At 41.0% G+C, this 20754-nt stretch overlaps 3 protein-coding genes across 4 annotated transcripts; all 3 read right to left on the reverse strand.

The window, feature by feature from the left end:
* Positions 1–1069: 1069 nt before the first annotated feature.
* Positions 1070–6182, reverse strand: timm17a (translocase of inner mitochondrial membrane 17 homolog A (yeast)). The gene is made up of 6 exons (XM_028407297.1): positions 6085–6182; positions 4716–4815; positions 4166–4229; positions 3789–3917; positions 3361–3471; positions 1070–1415 (listed from the first exon to the last, which is right to left on the reverse strand). Exons 1-6 carry the CDS (start codon positions 6108–6110, stop codon positions 1339–1341), a joined length of 507 nt encoding a protein of 168 aa, XP_028263098.1. The 5' UTR covers positions 6111–6182; the 3' UTR covers positions 1070–1338.
* A 1720-nt stretch (positions 6183–7902) lies between these two features.
* On the reverse strand, positions 7903–12172 carry lmod1b (leiomodin 1b (smooth muscle)). The gene is made up of 3 exons (XM_028407216.1): positions 11646–12172; positions 9049–10764; positions 7903–8966 (listed from the first exon to the last, which is right to left on the reverse strand). The coding sequence occupies exons 1-3, from the start codon at positions 11901–11903 to the stop codon at positions 8940–8942; spliced, it is 2001 nt and encodes a 666-aa protein (XP_028263017.1). The 5' UTR covers positions 11904–12172; the 3' UTR covers positions 7903–8939.
* Positions 12173–13386: 1214 nt separating this feature from the next.
* Positions 13387–20699, reverse strand: shisa4 (shisa family member 4). Of its 2 annotated transcripts, XM_028407127.1 has the most exons (6): positions 20419–20699; positions 18378–18555; positions 17299–17435; positions 17006–17197; positions 16786–16812; positions 13387–16043 (listed from the first exon to the last, which is right to left on the reverse strand). In XM_028407127.1, exons 1-6 carry the CDS (start codon positions 20504–20506, stop codon positions 16003–16005), a joined length of 663 nt encoding a protein of 220 aa, XP_028262928.1. In that variant the 5' UTR covers positions 20507–20699; the 3' UTR covers positions 13387–16002. The 2 variants fall into 2 exon arrangements, with proteins under 2 accessions (XP_028262928.1, XP_028262929.1); XM_028407128.1 differs by lacking the exon at positions 16786–16812 and having other exon boundaries at positions 15898–16043.
* Between the last annotated feature and the right edge of the window lie 55 nt (positions 20700–20754).

Consider the following 20754-nt stretch of genomic DNA (forward strand, 5'->3'; position numbering starts at 1 on the left):
AAATAATGTTGAAAAAGCCTCAAACGTTATTATTAGAATTGATTATTTTTGAAAATTGACACTATTTTGGGCGTTTTGAACCAGGTAGGTCTATACTGTCTTCTGACAACATTTACGCTAAAGTTTTACACATTTTTCCGCCTCATTGCTGAGAGCTGAACATTGCCATAAATAAACCATCCTTGATCCCAGGTACAATATTAAACAGCTGACATGCTATAGAAGTTGCATCACGGTCCTTGTGCGTCCTTCACCTGTAAATGCATAGCCCTGGCTTTAAAGAGATAAGTGTGTGACACAACCATAAAAGAATGTGAGAGGAAAGTGATCCCTTATGTGTCTCTTTGGTAAACACATGTTAAAAAGGGTCAGCTGCACAATTTGGGCAGGCAGAGAGAAAGCAACACTGGCCTGGATATATATGCGAGGAGTTCCCTCTAGTGGAGAGAGACAATCCTGCTCTGGCAGCAGGAGCGACATGTTAAAATTTTCTTGCATGCAATCTCCTCATACAGCTTCAACAGAGACACTTGACAACTCTTTTTTTTTGATTGTACAATCTGCCAAACAGATTTAATACAGTATGGATCAATCCCTTGCTTGAGTTTCTCCATTTGTCTGAACTGCCTGTGCCATCCTAGCCATTAACAGTGTTCTCAACAGCTGTGTTGAATGTAAAAATCACTGTCACCTAAAATAGAACAATCTGTTACACTTCTTTACAATCTACAATAAATAAATCACTTCAAAAACAAAAAGGATAATCCAGGAATGGCATTATGTCTGACAGGTGTTTGGCCTCTGAATACAAATCAAATAAAAAAAGGCCAGCCAGGTGGTCCTGGCCAACACAAGCACGTGACGTTTGAAAGGCGAATAAAGCCTAAAATAATGGAAGCTTTACTGTGTATATATATACATAGACGTATAATTCATTGTGTTCCATATGTGACAATCTTTTGCTAAATTCAACACCATCAGACACCGTCTGTTACGACACATGCAGTACATCCTGTATTCGAACAAAATAGAAACATACACCTCGTCCATACAAGCCCACAATATCAGATCTGTCTACATGTCTGTATTTAACCAGCTTAAGGTGAAACAGATACACACAACAAGGCTGAGAATGGCAAATGGCAGATCTGTACATGGCTTCTGAAAGAAGGGTAATGAAGATGTGTTTGTCCTTCACTTCTATGACATGGTCCATAAAGTTAGGTGTGCAGTTTCTACTATTTGATGTGTGGTATTCTGCATCTTCATCCCTTCTTGTTGTAACTTCAGCAAGGAATTCAAAAAAAGGCCTAATGGGTAAAGAAGTGGGGAGTCCTCTCACTGATATTGGCTGTAATTGCCAAATGAAGGGGAGGGCATGGGAGCAGGGGCAGGCTCTTCTGCAAACTGGGGGCCTGGAGAAGAAAGCAAAAGTCAATAACAGAATGACAAGAGAACAACCTGAGAAAAATATCCTAAACCCCAGCTTAAATATTGTATGTATACAATTGTGTTCATCTGTGGAATCTAATAATATACATTCAGTTTGCTAGAGAAGATAAATAAGCATTGACATTTTCACATTTCTCAGAATAAAAAAAAAATTAATGTTCAACAACTAACAAAAGCCAAAAATAAGTGTACTCATTTTACATCAGAATACAAGCTTATCAAAAAATATGACTTGATTTGTGAGTATGCCTGTCCAAAACACAAGGGAATAGGAACAGGGTACATGCAGGAATCCTGAGGTTAATTTCAAAAATATTTTAAGAACCCATCGCCCCCTTTAAGCTGTTGTTAGGAACACATCTTTAACAGTTGTAGTTTGCAATTTAACAGAAATGAGGTAAGCTGAATACATTAAACTTAACGCAGGTATATTGATTCCCTTCAGGCAGTTTTCAAATTAGTTATTAACCCTTGTGCAACGTTTGCTAACACTACCCTTTCGTGTTGTTCTGGACAACAACGTCATCTAACTTTAACAGTTTTAAAAATATATCAAATAAATACTTTTTTGCATAGACCTTTTAATTAACTTAATGGCTCTCTTTCTCTCTAACATACACACACAGTGTGTAGACACACAGTTATGTGCTAAAATACTCCCTATAACTCCATATACAAGCCAGAAACTACACTACATAAGCACAGCCCTGCAGGTAAAGGGTTAATAGGGTCATCAGGTTGTTAACTGTAAAAATCACAAATTTTACCTCCTGCCAACAGGGTAAACCACCAACAATCAAGAATGCATGATTATGTAGTGTCATGGCTGTGCAGTCAAAAAATGTGGTTATAATGGAAGTCTATGGGACAAAAATGACCACGAACAACATGTGAGGGAGAAAAAAAATGAAAATCCAGTGCTGTGCAAAAACTAATAATGCAATAAAGTCAATGTTGTTACTGATGTTTGACATGACCAAGACTGTAATAAAGGTTAAAAAAATCCATTCCACATTCACCTTTTCTATTAAAAAATGAGCCATTTTGTGTGTTTTTTTCCAATTTTCAGCACCACCCCTTATGAAATTAGTGATTGAAGGGTTAAAATCCTGGGGGAAAATTATTTTCACTACTTTTGATCAGAACTGAAGTTAATTAAAAGGTCTATGCAAAAAAAATTCAAAAAAATATTTATCTGATATATTTTTAAAACTGTAAAATTTGCCAGTCTGTTATAATGCTACAACCACGTCACTCCCCCTCCCTGAACATGAACGGCTCGTTATCATCCCTCATTCAGGTCAACAGCAAATTAGCAAAACCCGCATAGTAGCAACAAATCCTCCTCCTCCGCTACATGTTCAGCAGTGAAAGGTCTTTAATACCTGTCTGTCTGTCTGTCTGTCTGTGCGCGCTGCGCGGTGCAGTGAGAGGGCCGTATGAGGAGTTCTGCACAAACAAACTTTGTTTTGTTCTCAGTACCTCGGGAACACGAACAGATTTTTCCGTTTTGTGGAGTATGGAACAAGCTTTAGCACACAGCATCAGAATATCTGATAGTTTTTTTGCCGTCGGGTGACATCGCGAAGAGGAAAGTAAATATTCATGGATACTTTCTGGAGTCAAAGTTTGAATCACAATAAAATTTAATACCTCATGAAATGGGGATTAAGACTTTTCAATACTTTTTAAAGGCCTTCATTTTCCCACAATTGATTTATCAACTTTTAGTACTTTTTCAGACCCCGCGGACACCCTGAGGAAGACCTGTAGGAAGACCCATTTTGCCATCAGCATTCAAACTTATTATGGCAGATAAGGCGACATCTTGTCATGTAAATAAATGTCACGCTGTGTGTCTGTCAGTCTGGCTGATGACATACATCTATTATGTGTAGTACAACTCACCAGTTGGGAACTGTGAAGAGGCAAACCTAGTAAGCAGGATTCCAGCTCCCTCTATCAACGCTAGCAGTATACCTCCCATGGCTGCAGAGCCAACCATGGCTACTGGACCATCTGCAAAGGAACAAGCACACAATACATTAATATCCTTATGTATCCTTTATAATCTCTGTTTAATAAGGCTTGTGATGTTTTAAAAAGAATGCACCCAGGTGTTTTTGTTTATCATATCATATCACTGGCATACAAGTCCTGAGAAAAGGTCAGATCACATAAAACAATTTAAAAAAATTGTTGCAGCCTGGTTGTTTAAATCGTAACTCAACAAGATTCATTTTTAAACTGCACAGCCACATTTGTCATCTGCCATTTGCATGAGGCATATATTTGCTTTCTGTTGACTATCAACTGGCAGTTTCATCTGAACTTACTTCTCGCAGCAAGGATCGCCCCAGTCATGGCCCCACTTGTTATTGAGTTCCAGGGATCCTCCTTTCCTCGCACTTTTACTAAACCACAATCAATCATTGAGAAGAGGCCTCCCCATACTGCAAAGCTACCTGAAACCCAAACGATAAATACATATGAGTTAAAGCAGAAACATTTTGGAAATTCACTAGATATAAAGAAACTGTCAACTTTGGACAGTGTCTGAGCATGAAGATGGTGTCAAAAAGCAGGATATTTTTACATGTTTTGACCTAATTATTATTGATTGGATTATTATTATTGGATTTTTCTTGAGATGAACTTATCAACATCACAACTGTAAACAATGACTGACTCAGCTGATTAGAACAGTTTTTACCTCCAAGCTGTGGGGCTCTGGTCTTGATGGCTGTTAGGCTACCCCTCATTCTGTGGTTCATGCCCTACAAATAAGAGAAACAACATTAAAAAAGAAAGATCAACTATCAATTCAGCATTTCAATATTCTTCCCAAATTCAATATACCACAACTGCAGGTTATAATCTTAACACTACAACTGAAACAGACATACAATTTAATTTTTTCCTGTTAAACAAGAAGGACACCAGCTCCTCTGCTGTATTTCAAACTGTCCTTGAGCAGGACACTGAAACCACAAGGCCACTACCTTGAATGACACTTCTACAAACACAAGAGTTTGTACATGAGTGACATTTAAGTTAGAAAAAAGGACAATACGAGTCAGTCCTTTTAATGATCTGATATAAATAGAACATAGTATAATGCTGGCTTGATTAGATTACACAGCATTACACTGACAGCAAGTTTGACAGCTGTCTAATTTGCTGTCAGGTCTCATGCTGTATTAAATGTGATACATGTCAGGATGTAATGTATTCAGTGTGCTGACCCATACAAGTGAACTTACAGAGGGCGCATTTCTGAAGCCCTTTACTGCCTGAAATATTCCTCCTCCAATAGCTCCCATGGTGAAAGCTCCCCCACAGTCATCCACAATCCTCCAGGGGCTGAAAGCAGAATACAGCCATTAACAACAGTTATTAATGATGTGTACGATCCAACAAAACAATGTTAATATGTCTCATGAGTGTGGCTGGCCTAATTTGGCAATCTAAAGGTATCACAGGTGAGATTCAGAAATATGATCGTATCACCATGCTACAATAAAGCTGACAATTCATAAACAAAGAGGTATCAATTTATCTATGCAAATTAATCCTCTTCATATCACATTTCTTTGAGGTATACCAAGATATAAAACCTTACTGTTCAGTTCCAATGCATGTCCACAACTAGGAAAGTGAAATCCACCTACATTAATCTTCTTGACCATGTCATGTCATAATGTCACTACATACTGAAAACATTCAAGCATTATGATAAAACCAACTAGGAAGTTTCAGGCTAAAAAACAATTACAACTTTATTGCTCCCTGATGGTAACTTTATTCATTACAGCGCCAAACATTTAGCAGGACAATCCAGTGCAGATGTACTACTAGGATGAAAAAATTAAAATAATAATACAAAACACAGTTTATATATATTTGTTTTACATGTTTGAGGAACTGAATATTGGTTTTATATGTTTGAGTAACTGAATAGAAGCAGTCTAGATATAATTCCCGTGTGCTCCCTGGTTGTTACACTATGTACCATCTGTTCAGGTGTTAATAACTTTATCCAGATCGATCGTGAAGGATAAAACAACACAACGCCAATTTAATGTCACAATATTTTGACACTGTTAATTTCGACGGTGCGGTTTAACGCACTGGATGAAATGTTAATGAAATGTACTCTTCTCTGCTTGTTGTGAAATCCTCAGGTTGTCACCCCCACTTAGCACCCAGGTTGCTAACTTAGCTAGCTTTCCAGAGCGCTTTGCAAACTGACTTATCTTACATTATCTTTAAAAGCAACATATGTTATATCAGCGGCTAGCATTCCTTGTAGACAATCTGTCGCTTTCAACTAAGTCAGTTAGTGGTGGCAGTACACTGACTGTACTGGCATGTGTGCCAGGAAGCCGACAAGGTCACCAACAACGTGACGCTTTAATGCTAGTACACACTGCTAATACACTCGTATGTAAAGCAGGCATTTCTGCTAACGTCAGTTAGCTAGCCGGTTTTGAGGTGTTTCAGCTTATGCCACGTGTCGTAACATAAAAAAAATACTGAGACACATCTGACACGATAGTAACTTCAAACTGACATACAGAGAGACCTTACTGAAACAGTGTAAACGTGATATTTTATGGTTTTAGGACTCACCATGGTTCTCTGGCATATTCCTCCATTTTGTTCTTTCGCTGTTCCCCTGACGTAACGCAACCGCCTACCTGCGTAACCCTGTCACGTGATGCATTAAAGGAGAATTATGGGGTTTTCAGTGGATGACAAGTTGACTTAACATCAATCTAACGTCCCCTGGGGCTATGTAACAAAACAGTAAGGCTTTAGCATGAGTTGGACTTTGTGGAACGACACGTTACCTTCTCCAGCTCCGACCAGCACTGACGGTTCTCTGAGGTGTTTTAGGCTCGCTCGAAGAAAGCCACTGGCTTTGTTAGGTCAGTTACTATAGTAACGGTATTGTAGCGCTGTGGTAACCAGGTAAACATGGAGTGGATTTTATCGGTGAGGTTATTTCTCTGGGGGCGGGGGGATCCAGACGGGTCATTTTAAAATGTCCCCCTCTGATATAATGGTAGCTACGCCTGTATTATAGTCAAACTCAAAGGCTAAACCGGGAGAGTGTTTCACTGATAAAAGCTGTGCGAGACCAACCATAAGTGTGCCACATAAAATGTCTACTGAGTTCTGGCATTCAGATGATGACACTGGTCTCCACTGTTGGCAGTGAACAACCAGCAATCTCAACATTTTCATTCCTTCCATTCTTTTTTTTCCTCCATTTGAGACCAGCGCTGTTGGTCAGGGGAGCAGCTACAGCCTAGAGACAGGCGGCTGGCCCACAGCCCATTATTAGGAAGGGGAAAGGAATGACTTTCAGAGCAAGCCTTCATTGAAAAATGACCAAATATAGGCATTTCATGGACGCAGAGACGGAGGAAAGGCCATGGAGATAAACTGGCCTGCTGTGGCTCTCCTCTTCTCTCTGAACACACTAAGGATGATGGCTACGTTTCCAGCTGGTGGTAGGACACTAGACAGCTCCCACTGTTTCCGTGCAGAATGGTATGTAAAGAGCAACAGAGAGTAGAAGGGATCTTCCTTGCTGCATGCAGACACAGATGACAACGAAGCAGACATCGTTCTGGGTACAATAAGCCCAACTGATGCTTATTATTATACTACCAAATGTAATGCTTGAGTTTAACTACACAAAAAACATCTCTTACTTCCCTGGAAAGCAGCTGCACACAGGATGTTTGAAGTTGCAGGCAGCTGTAGATTGCTTACTGTACCAACAGGTGTGACTCAAAAATTGACTTTTTAGGGAGTGTTTACACAATGTTGAGTGTTGAAGACTTCCTGGAGGCTCTGCATAAAAATATTGGCATGTCTGTCAGTGTGGACCACAGTAGAAAGTGATAGTTTTGTCCTAGGTTCTCTTAATGTTAACATGGCACAAAAAAGACACAACCTAATTTCTTTAAATTGAACTAATGGTCTGAAACAAGAGCATCAATGTAAATGTGTGAGCACAAAGCCTGACATGTCCAATGGTTTGATAACAACAGAAACCTGGCAGTGTTCTGATTGGCTGACGGACAAACGTCAGCCAATCAGAACGCTTCGTACTGTAGTTCCAAACCTAAAAAGAAAATATTCTAGATTAAAATCAGTCCACAGAGCAGTGGGTGGAAGGACAACCATCTATAATAAAGAAAACTCAGCAGTGTGCACAACAATAAGCAAAACACATGTAACTCAGGGGCCCCTAAATATAATGATACTATAAGCATCTATGGCTCTGTCACTGTTATGCTTTCCTAGCAACAGCCCAAAATAATATGTACACAGTGGAAATACCTGAGAGCATAAATCAGTGATTTCATATAGACAGCCCGACGGAGACATACTTCTTTTATCACGCTTACGATGGAGCCAGGCAAAACATCAGACTTGCAAACATACCAGAATCTTTTATTAAAGACATACAGGCTCTGTTAGATATATGTAACAGTGTGTCCTCCATTAACACCACTCTGGTTTTTGTTTTTTGTCACATTGGAGTTCATTCACATGAAAACTCGACATGACCAAAACAGGACAGTTGACTTAAGCCTGTAATGTTTTCCAAATCCGCCCTATAAGATTAAGACATGTAGATATATTACATAAAAGTTATGTAAGATATTCAAACACTCAGGCTAGAATGAGTCTGTACAAAATCCAACACCAGAAACTGAAGGACGGTCTTTTGCACTTCCTGTTAAAAAATGTGTTGTGTAATTATTTCCATGCATAGAAATCCTTCATCGTGCACTGGGCTGCTTTGCACGCCTGCCTGAGATGTTTTGAGATTTGACAACGAGACACACAATCAAACATGTTTTTTTTTTATTTTCCTACCCAGATTTTCTTAAGTCAGGCCGCCATGTTTGTTTATTCCCTGATATTTCCGCATTTTCAGAATTCCCAGTTTGAACAGATTTACAGCTGATAAGGTGGATTTCCTCTCCACAAATAAATAAACTGTCAAATTTATTTTCACTGTACCAATAATAGACTTTTGTATATTAGAGTTTTTATAGAGTTATTTGAATCTCTTATTAAGCTCATCACACACTCACCACGCTCACATTCAGATGCATATACTTATAAGCCAACATGTTATATGATCGGCTTCATATTTTCTAGTGCAAATAACCAGCAAAGCATCAATATGAACTGAACACCAACTCTCTGCAGTGGGCTTACAGAGAGCCCCGCGTCACTCATTCTCCACAGAGTCCCTTTGGTCCAGTGTTTGAGGGGAGAACTCATAGTGATGGCGAGTCATCCGACCATCTCCTGTTTCACTTCCTCCTTTATCCGTCCCACAGCGCAGCTTTTAAACCAGCTGGAGGAACGTAGCGTTTATCGCATAGAAAACCTGTAGTGAGATGTTTGTTCTCCCTCTCCGTTGTCTTTTTCACTTTACATTCCAACAGGAAACATTACTGCAGCCACTTTGGCACCGGCACCTGTGGGAAAAAAATAACATGTGAGTGTACTTGTACGCAACATGGCTAAGATAACCTTTTAAGAAAAACTTAGCTAACGAACCTTTTTCAGTTGCTTAAGATTGCTCCCTCTGATCGAGGCAAGCAGTTGGTCCCTTGAGTTCTTACTACTGCTGTTCTTACTACTGCCTCCTATGCCCCCATCCAGCATAGGAGGTGGAGGAGGTGGGGGTCCACCCCCAGGGGGAGGTGGAGGCGGTGGAACTGGTGGAACTGGACCCCCAGCTCCTTTTCGAGGAGTCAGCTTGGGTGAAGGCATAGGTGAGGGAATAGGAGACGGTTTCGGGGAAGCCTTAGGCGAGCTCCTCAAAGATCCTCCACCTCCGGACTTGGGCACATCCAGCGCCCCCTTTTTCTCCCCATTGGCCTGGGCCTGCTTTTGCTCCTGCAGTCGCTTCTGCCTCTGTCTGTCCATGTTGCGACTCAGAATGTTGGTCGTAGTCATTCTGGGTCCTGCTAGCTCAAAGTGGTAGCCCAGTTTAAGCAGGGTGGTGTTCTCTTTCAGGATCTTGGTCATCTCCATCTCTGTCTTCCCTCCACAAATGTGGCGCTGGTTTTGAAAGCGGAGCTCTGTCAGCGTCGAGTTGTGTTGCAGCGACTGGATCAGAGACAGGATGCCCTTACCAGTGAGATGGTTGGAGTCGAGGTTGATGCTGGTGATGGTTTTGTTGCTGCGTAGCATGCCTGCGATGGCGTACGCCACGTGGTCATCAGCACGGCAGTTAGCCAGAGCGTAAGTCTTAATGTGGGTGTTGTTCTGCAAGGCCTCTGCGAACTCAATAAGCGTTTTGGTCTTGATGACCTCCGAGTTGTTGACGTTGAGTTCAGCGAGGGACGGGTCATTGCTTCGAACCTGCTGCATCAGCTCATCAAACATGCTGGAGTCTTCATCCTCCTCTTCCTCTTTGGCCTTTGGGCTGTTCTTGGTCACACAGTTGCCAAGTTTCTGTTTTTCCTCTGCTTTTGTGACTTTTTCTATAAGTTCCTCTTTTTCTTTTTTCTCTCCAGCTTTCTTCTCCACACTATTCTTGTCTTTCTCCTTCACGTGGTCACTGTGGTTAACCAGCTCTTCGCGGTCTGTTCTTTTTTCTGCCTTTTCCCGTTTCACCTGCTCCTCACCCCTCTCAGATGGCTGTCGCTCAAGTTTGACATTAGGTTTGTCTTCGACTTTCCTCTCTTCCACCTTAGACTTCTTCTCTTCTGATTTACTCTCTTGAGCCTGACTTTCTTGTGCCTTGCTTTGCTTCTCAACCATTTTGGAAACAAGCCCTTGCGTCCTGAAGCCCTCCGATCTTCTCTCCTTGCCCACATCCTTCTCACTTTTCTCTTTGAGCTTGGAGATGATGTCTTTGGTTTTGCTGTCTTCTCTCCTCCGGCAGTCGTCTCTCCTCTCCCTCTCTTTGCCGTCATCCTGTCTGTCCTGCAACTTAGAGACCATGTCTTTCGTTTTGCCGCCCGTGCTCTCCCTGTTTTCTCTCCTTTCTCTGAACTTACTGTCCTCATGTTTCTCTTTCCCATTGGTTTCCTCCTTTGCATTGCTCCCTTTGCTTTCCAGGAACCTGTTTCTGCTCGAACGCCAGCTTTGCTCCTCTTTTGCACCATCAGGACCTTTGCTGTTTCTGTCTTCCGCCTTGATGTCTCGTTCATTGGTGACACTTGACTGTCTTCGCAATCCTGCTTTCACATCATCATTCCCCTCCTGGCTGAGGCCCATCTTCCTCAGATACTCCTGCTTCCGGCTCTCTTTCTTCTGTTCACCCTACAAGAGAGCAAGTATTAGGAGTGTGATGTGTCAAACTTTTATGACATGATGAACTTAGTGCGTCATTTTGCATCTTTAGTATAATTTCTTCTTAAAAACCTGTCACTGTGTGACATGTAGATTACTACACCATGTATGTGACACCTAATGCTTGTGCAAATATAGTATTCCATCCCTGTAAAGTAGTGCCTCATCCATCTGCTCCTTGTAAACACGCGCACTCCCTCTGACACTGTATGGCATGTGTGTTTACAGTCAGTAAAAGGACAAGGAACCACTTTTTATAGCGCAGGACACGTTCGCAGTGAGTAGCTTCGCTAAGTGTTTGATTTGTGAGCCTCCATCTGTTATGCTGTGTGAGGCTGCGGCCCTGGCAGATGTATCCTTAAAAGGCAGTGAGCATAGAAGCAATCAACCAAGGAATTCCATCAGGCCGGGATTAAGAAGCTCCACAGGGCCGCCGCCTCCATCCACTGGAAAGCCTCTCTCTTTAAATACCACAAACTGCTCCATGACACTTTACTCCCAGTTTCTACATTGATGGAATTAGGAAGAATGCCTCTGCAAGTTTCTGAGAGGCCGTCTCTCTGCGTTTGAGAAGATGATTACAGATGTAAGCGAGCCTCAGAAGGCCAAACAATGTTTTTCCTGGCACAGAAAACCAACTCTAGGGACCTCTATTTTTGAGCTGATGGACTCAGAGTGCATGAGGTCCGGTTGCTTTAAACAAATGACGGCTATCATTAGAACACCTTGGGACAGTGGATATTATTTAATGCTATCAATCTATCAGTCCCTAAAGTCACACAGTTACTTTTTTTTAAAAAGAGCTTGAATAAAAGCAGCTGAACAGAGAGATGTGACATTTCCTTACTTACCTCGAGTGACTGCTCCCTCTGACTGAGCCTCCCTTTGCTGTCCCGGACATTGTTGGTCACTGGTGCTTGCGCAGGTTGGCTCTCGCCTTGATCCATGATCTTTCCATCATCTGGGTTGAGGTCGGGCACTTTCATCATGTCCTTCTCTAGCTCCTCCATCTCCTCGGGGGAAAGGGTGGACAGCAGGTTGTCCAGGTCCGGGTCCTCACTGACCTGGCGCCCTGTGCGGGTCAGGCCTCTCACCTTTCGCCTGGACATGACTGCCTAAAAAAATTAAATTGCTACACCCGTGGAGAAGGGAAGAGAAAGTTGTAGGTATGAGGGAATAAATTCCTTTTTTTTTTGGTCAGATTGTTTCTCTCCTCTTTGTGTGAGTATCCCCGTGTGTCTCAGCTTATGTCCAGCCGCCCTGCTGCGTCCAGCTTAGCAAAAAGCCACCAGATGCATCGATCCTGGTGCAAAAGAGGCTGGACATGCAGAGAGAGGTACCAGTGATGATCTGCCAGAGGCTCGCATCATGAAAGTGCACTGTGAGGCTGGGACATTCTTTAAAATCCTGTGAAAGTGCATGTCCATATTTAGTTCAGGGTCCACACTCCATTAAAGGTAATGGGAAGGGCTGAAGTTTACAGAGATGCCAAAGCAGACTAATACAGACTTCCTATTACACAATATGTGTTTATATTGGAGACCAGTTTATGTAGGACTTACAGAGAGAAATGTCAGGGTTTCTTTTGTGGTACTTTAAATAACATATCTGTATTTTAGGAGATACACAACTCAAGTTAAACGTATTGTTTTTGGTATCCAATGTGACACCAGTGGGCAACAGTTTATGAGGAAACAAAAGTTCTCCGACAGTCACACAGTCAATAAATATTTGCAGTGATTTTAAGCTATAAATTATATTTATTTTAAGCATAAAAGATGCTTGTCCAAAACAGGGCTACACTCTTGATATAATTCAGACTGGAGCTTTCAAAGAGCACGTCTTTGTGAAGAATATATAAATAGATGTCCAAAAAATGTATGAAAACTTCATCCATGGAATTTTTTTACAGGGTTGAATTTATGTGACTGTTGCAAAGGTGGATTCATTTAACTAATTATTGTCATGTAACATGACAATAGTGGTACCCAATATACAGTAGACTGAACAAAGGTTTGATGATGTTTTGTGTGGGAAACCAACTGAAGATTCAATTGTTCGTCAACCTAAATCAACAATATACCAAACATCATGCTTTGCTGTCTTAGCAAGTTATATCTACTGTGCTAACGATGCCAACAGGCTGCTCTGCAGTCACATAAGTGTGTGGCTTACAGGGTAGGCACTTAATCGACTGTTTAACTAAACAACCTGTACTTACTAAACTGGAGTCACATTTAAGATATCGGTATTAACAATATATTCAGGTCACCCGTTTAAATTATTACTAAGCTGCTAATAGTTTACTTCTAAAAATGTATTTTTTATGCTGTACAGTACTGTTTTGTTCCAGATTTCATTAAATAAAAAATAAAATTAAACAGGTAATCAATTTAATTTGATCAGCTATAGCAGCCCAGTGTGTAATACTTTTGGAATTGTTCTGTATTATGTGAAATATAAATGTCAACTTCCCCCAATGTGAATCTGTGTTTGATGGAGGTTACTATGGACATCTAGTGGCCAAAATGATGTCCACATATATTCCTTGTTTTACACAAGCTCTACTCAAAGACGAGACAGACATATGTATTTTACATTCCAAAGTTAAATTTTATGTTAATAGAAATACACATTTTCACACACTTTATATTACAATGTCATACCATCCATATGACAACAGACAAAAAGCCATATCTACACACGTTATTCTGCCACCAGATGTCAGTCTCATTAAAACACACTCATGGAGTTGGTTTAGAGTAAACACATGAACAGAAACATCTTTGAGCAAATGTTATGTCAAACTACATATGAAAGCATCTTACTAAGAAAATCCCAGAGTTCTCCTTGTGCTTTACAACAAATCTTTACACATGGACGTTGCCACTGACGACGTGATTAATTTCTGCTGGTTAGTAGTTCACATTTGATACACGGTTTAACAGCGAGACACAGCTGTGAGTCTCAGGGCCGTGCTTCTCCAATCAACAGGGCTTTTAATACCTGACCTTAAGCTGTTTAAAACACTACACCAGACTAAGGAAGACCCAGGAATCACCTATTAGGAAGCAGACAACACATGCTTAATACACCTTAAACAAAGGGCTGCTGCTGTCTGTCCAGGACGTGGAACTGAACCCAAGACTACAGGACACAGGCACCTCTCTGGAGCCATACTCTGTCAGTGAACATTGAAAAATGTTTGACATTCTGGGAAATCCACCAATCTGCTTTTATGTTAAGAATAGGAGACATGTGAGTGTAGATATTTTCCTGTTATCTTAACACAAATATATTGTTTCTTCTTCTTTTTAACACTTAAGCTTTAGTGCAAATTAAAATCTTCTTCATGCTAACCTTGGCTAACTGGTGCCATCTATATGTAACCAACAGTTCCTTCACAACAATGGATCCAGTGGAACCAACTTATCCTCACTGCACCCTGATGACTTTTTGAAGAGAATACAGCTGAGGAGTACACTTCTCAAATATAACATCAACTGTAGATGTCAGAGTTGATAACTTTTTGCAGCACAAAATTTACTTGATCACTTCACAGGACCTCATTAATATGTCCAACAAATAATCTCCTTCAACGCCTTCACCATCACATAAGACATCAAGCAGAAAATCATCTACATCAAAACGAATTCCAGGATGTAACACTGGAAATAATGACAGTTTTGTCACTTTTTAGAAGTTTAGTATTTTTTAACTGTGCAGACGGGTGAGATGTAAAAGTCGTAACTTTCAGAACTTAAACTACACCATCTTGTAGACAGACACATGGACAGCTGAAGACGCATAATTGTTTATCCATATTAGTTTACAGATAGAATGGAAGACGCCATGATGTGCATGTCAATCAAATACTAGTGCACCTTTGTGGACTGGGGTGATGCAGAAACCATGATTAGTAAATGAGCTTATTTCCAAAAATGTCAAACGAATCCTTTACTGTGACGTGTTCAACACAGTCTACACTTGTAACAGTAGTCGTTTTTGGCTTTGTAGCTCAGTCCAGAGATGAGAACCCTTTCACAGTAAAAGTAGTAGTAATAAATACTAAATGGAAAGACGACGAAACTCCCGCTCTTATGTTACAATAATAACAATACACCACTTTAAAAGAACTTATTACAGTTCATAAATTATTAAGCATAGGAACAGATTTACAAAATATGGTTTCAAAATAGTTAATCTCTTCTTTTTCATGGTTAATTATTGTAAGGCAGGACATTTTGTTTGAATCAAGCAGCATGACCTGCGACTCCCCTGATAGGATATGTTACAAGGAATACATAATCAGAGTGAAGCATCCTAAATGGCATTATGGGATTATTAAGACTTGCTGTCTACTCATTCACAACCAGGGAATAAGCAGAGAAAGGTCAAGTAACTTTGACAGGGTTGCATGCTGATGAGATGAGAAAGGCGCCACTATTAAACTACCTTGAAGTAATTACTCAAGTTAGATGCAAAAAGGACGACACAAACTACAAAGAACTGGGAGTAGCAAAAGATTCCTTTAAGCCTTCTCCATCTAAACGTGTCACCCTCTTAAGCAGACATGCATCCCTTATTTTCCAATTAGTTCGTCACTTCTACCACCCTGAAAATCAATCGTGATTTTAATCATAATAGGAAAATACGGATCAGTGACTAATATTATCTGGAATGTTGCCATTGGCAGTTAAGAATTTATGCAGATTTAACAAATATGAGAAAATAAACCATTTTTTCCCTTAACGGTTAAAGAGTGAGTGCATCATTTATTTATTTCATCGTTTGTAAATCCCTTCGGATCGTGATCTTTATGCATCGTGAGCTGTTCGTGTCAAAGCGAACGGTGGTGGCGTGGTGTCAAGGCGTAGGCACCTCCTCACTCACTTTGAGGATCATGTGACACATGCTGTGAAACCCACCCAAAGGAATCAAGCATCAGGTTGCAGGACAGAATTAGATTTACATTAGTACTGTGGAAAAGTATGACAACACTCTAAATAAACAACAACAAATAAAACCTTAAAGTGCCTCCTGTTTTTCTCAGACTACTGCTAGTCAAGCTGTAGCGTTTATTTGAGTGTGTGATTTGCTGCATGAGTGAATGTGTGTGTGAGAAAGTGTGAGTTGCTGCCTTCTCTTTTAAAACAGTCTGTTCTCTCAGCTGCAGGTGTTTCCCCACTGTGTGTGTAGAGGAGCCCATCAGTGACCAGGATACTGAGGTGGAGAGTAAGGAGGTGGGGCTGAAAAATAAGCAGATGGAAACAGAAAGCACAGTCAAACCTTTGTAAAATATTATTTGTTCTTAGTAAATGGCCAAATATCATGTTTAGGGTTTGATGTTCAGTCCAGTTATTTCTGCTACATTTTTTCTCGCCAGGATACCTCTGCTTTTTAAAGAGGAGGTCTAGGGAGTTCAAATCAAAACATGGACATAAAAACAGACCGGAACCACACACTACAGGGTTTCAGCTAAATGCTAACATCACGTTCACCACATTAGTGTAGCATTTTAGCTTGCCAACATTCAAAAATCTGTACCAAACAAAAGGTACAGCAGTTGCAGGTGATAAAGGATCAGTAAAGTTGCTGCAGTTTATACTCAGGGAAAAGGAATGTGTTGTGTGTTTTTGGCAAAACAGAGGCAAGCTCACATCCCTTCCCGTGCACTAGGAGGCACATCATTTTTTAAAAAGCTGTACGGTGGTTTAGAAGGAAATACACATTGTTTTAGAATCTTATGTCCATAGTTTTATAACACGCTGGGCCATTATTGGCTAACTGATAATAAATATATTGAAATAGTTTGTTGCAGGATCAAAAAACATAAACTTATAGGTCCTGATAACCACCGTACTTGTTTCTTAGAAAGGTCCCATGTGGGACCACCAGAAGGGGCTGAACTTTGCCTCTCTCAAGTTTTGACACTTCACCCAAAACAATACGTCACGTCACAGAGCTAGAGGAAATCAGCAAAATCATTACCATAAGTCATCTGGTAACCATGAACATCTGTAAAAAAAACAGGTCAGAATTCTTGTTACTTGCTGGTAGTCTAGTTACTGAAATAAGTAGGAAAATTAGTTGTTGAAATATTAGGCTAAGCAGAATGTCTTTTTTTTTTTTTTTTTAAATATTTTACACAAGTAACACAAATCTAAACTTAAACATCATTATCCTTCTCCTAAAGTTATGTTGCTCTTACGCTGGCTGTGTCCAGGATCTATCGGTGGTGGTGGGTAAGGTCCTGGCTGCATCATTGGATACTGCGGGGGTAAGCCGTGGTACTGGGCCATCATCGGATAACCTGCATGTGGATACTCAGAGGGTCCAAGTGGTTTTCCATAAGCATCATACATGGGCTCCACTGGGTAGCTGGCCATAGGGAACTGCTGGGCTGCAGGTTAGACAAAGTACAGATGGGCATGAAGGGAAACTTTAAGCTCATGTTTCACGTTCATGAGCGGACATGGGCAGACATTAGAGTAGAGGTCTTACCATCATGAGGTGTTCTGCCCCTCTGCTGCCTTCTCTGGTAGAGGTAACAGCAGGAGCACATGAAGCAGCAGACCATGGTTGCAATGATGGCCACAAACAGAAGGATGGAGGAAGCGATGCCGGCTAAAGTGGTGGGACTGAGGACAGAAGGAGTGGAGGACTTGAATTACAAAGCATTCCCTTACCTACTCTGATCATCCAGCCTCACGCTGTTCCTCCCCCTCGTTCTAACTAATTTCTGCCTCACTTGACTGTGATTTGAAGCCTTTGATTCTGCCACACTCTTTACTAAAGACTGACCCTGGTATCACATCCCACAGAATCAAGCGTGCACACACACCTAGCAGCATCCAGATTCCATCGCCTCATAATTTTAGTAACAAAACCCTCCACTTCATCTCCTCCGCCGCCCACTGCTCTGATCTCCCACCGGGCCTAATATGCTGCAGGTTGTCTGCTTGCTGCTGGAAAGTGATGGATGATTTTCAGTGTTGTGGAAGAAAACTGCCATGTTGCAGCCTCTCAGGTACGGGTTTGCTTAGTGCAGCATTATCACAGTCCCTCACAAGGGACTCGTGCTGTAAGCACCACTCCAGACAACACACAGAGCGCTGATGTGATGAAACCACTAATGAGAAGGTATTAGAGTCATTAAGTCACCTAACTATAGGGGGTGTACACTGTACAGTGAATTGCTGATGCTCATAATGTACATAATAAATGGTAAGGTTAGTTGTAACCACAGAATAGCTGGAAAATAGCTGCGCCTTGTTTAATCCGGCCAACAGTCCAAAGAAAAAAGGCAGCACGAGAAGCTTGGAGAAGCTAGAACCAAATATTATTGGTATTTTTGTTTGATAAGAATTAAACAACCAACTTTAGCAAAACACTTAACACAGACTGTAGATGTTTATCTGTTTTATTATCAGAGAAGAAAGTGTTAGCGTTGCAGGACAACGGTTGGCTTTAAGGAGATGAAGGATACATGATCCTTAAGTCATGAAAGCTGCCTCTTGGGTGTCGAGCAAATGAATAAATACTCGGTTAAGTTAAAACACTGCTGCTGTGCCTATTCCCACCTGAACTGAAAGAGCATGCAGCGTTTCTGCTCCCTCTCCGTGATCATCTTGAAGCTGTCCAGGCAGCAGTAGCGCCGTTGGCAGCTCCCGCAGCAGAATGTGATGAGAGGGCAGTCAAAGCCGTTGTGCCAGGTGCCGTTTTTATCCACATACCACAGACAGTCTTCATTCCCACTCACTGTAAAACAAGTGCAACGCAAAGTGTAAGTGTAACACAGCAGGGACCATCATCAAGCAGAGAAAAGAAGGAACTTTCTGAGCACTTTTTTATTCTTATTGACAAGCCTGTCATCTGAGGTGAGTCTTAACAGATACAACTCTGCCTTCAGGGTTAGATAAATATGTATTTCAAACATTTGCTGGCACTTCTTATTTAGATCTTTCGTCATTCCAGACCAAGCCACAGTCACACAATGCATTATTCAACACTTCCCTGTGGCAAAGGTTGAAAACTGATTCAGGCAAAGGTACCACAAGGCAACTAGGACAGCAGCTAGGGATCCTTTACACCATCTGCTGATGCTCATTGAGCTCCTGATATTGTGGGCAAAGTATTTCTTTTTGTTTTATCAACATTATCAAACCATTAAATTCTTTGCCCCCCCCCTCTTATTTCCCCTCACTCTCTGCACAATACATATGGCCTTTTACTGAACTAAATATAATGCCTGCCCTTAACTGAGGTGAAAGGAGCATGATTATGTTTTCCACAACATATAATTTAAAGCAACATTAAATTACAGCCTGGTCACAACAGGCTCCTACAAACCACACTGATTTGTCTTGAAAAACTGTCAGAAATGTTAAGAATGCCAGAAAAACAGACACATAGTGTAAATGATCCTAAACTGTATACAAATAAAACAACAAAACTGCACTCGTGATCTGCTTTTCCGTGTGGAACTGTGCATTGTAAACCCAATGGAAGAGGCAGAGACTTATACTTGGACATGAAACCTGCTAAGACTAAATTTGGATGACGACCTTTTGAATGCTGGCATAATAACATGTTTTCTGCACTGTGATGCAAGTGTAACAAATCCATCACAGATTATTGTTTACATGTGCAGAGTCTGTATCTACACTGCTGCCATATTGTCATTTTTCTGGAATCCCTTGACTGGTTGGCTTCACAATGTTAAATAAAAAAAAAGGTTTTAATGTTCTGTCTTGAAGAGGTGTTATAACAGCTGTTCTTTATGGTGATGATTAGATGAGCTGCATCATACTGCCATTGTTTTTAATTATTTTGTCTACTATTAGATAGATAGTCTAACTGTTCAGCACAAACAAACTGCAGCCTCTAAAAAGATCAAGTTGCATCAACACACACTAGAATATTATAGCCTGTATGAATGTAGGATTTGTTGCTATGCATTTTATAAGCAAAGTTGTTGCTATCAGGTCCATGTTTGTGTACAGTGTTTGCAATATTATTCCAGAATTTGCCGTATTTACAAGTAATATGTGGTATTTAAGTACATGCTGTCTTGGTGATTTAGCTTCTCTCGGTGCTTGTGTGTTTTGTGTGTTTGTTTTTTTTTTACTAACTCCTAAATCCTTGGTGCTACACTGCGCATTTTTCATATATCAAGTCATTGTTGTATTCCGCTTATGTATAAAATCTGCTAGACGGGCTTAAATACGAAAGAGTTATAACTGGTAAAGTTAGCAGCTAACTGTCATGTTAATGTTCAAGTTAGCTAGCCGTAAAGCTAAAAGCCCGTTTAGCTAGTTGACGTAAACTTCAGCAAATAAATAACACCAAGTGATTTTATTAAATACACACTAACAACCAGTGAGGTCTGTTCACAAAAGAGCGCACTATTAGTGGTAAACGTGGTGCGGTTAGGGTAGTTTTCTAGGCCAAAAATAAACATGGAGCTCTTGATTAAATAGCCATCAGCATGCGATCTGCTGCTATCGGCTGTAATAAATAACAGCGGCCATGCTGGCAGGAAAACAAAACCAGGAGCAGGGATCCACCGTTAAACCGTTAGCCAGCGGCGCGGCCTGCATGGATAAAGAGCCATAATCTTACCCGAAGAAATGCAGAGGACGGCGGCGAGCAGCGCCAAAGTCAACGAGATGAGGGACATGTTGCCCGTCGGAAAGACCATCATCCCCATCCTGGATTTATACCGAAGCGAGGGTGTTTTACAGAGCAGCTCTTTTCATCGGCGTAAACGAACAGAAATGGTTGCTCTCAGGCGGGCATTATCCTGGTTTAGAAACAGCATGGGAGACGGGACGGGCTCCACGTTCGGTAATTTATCCGTCGAAATGACACATCGCTGCCTGACGCCGTTCATCCGGGATGAGGAGGATGCTGCATTCACGTATCGCCTAAAACATCGGAATTAATCTCAATCGGTCC

The sequence above is a fragment of the Parambassis ranga genome, chromosome 5 (genome assembly GCF_900634625.1).
Source record: "Parambassis ranga chromosome 5, fParRan2.1, whole genome shotgun sequence".
NCBI classification, from domain to species: domain Eukaryota; kingdom Metazoa; phylum Chordata; class Actinopteri; family Ambassidae; genus Parambassis; species Parambassis ranga.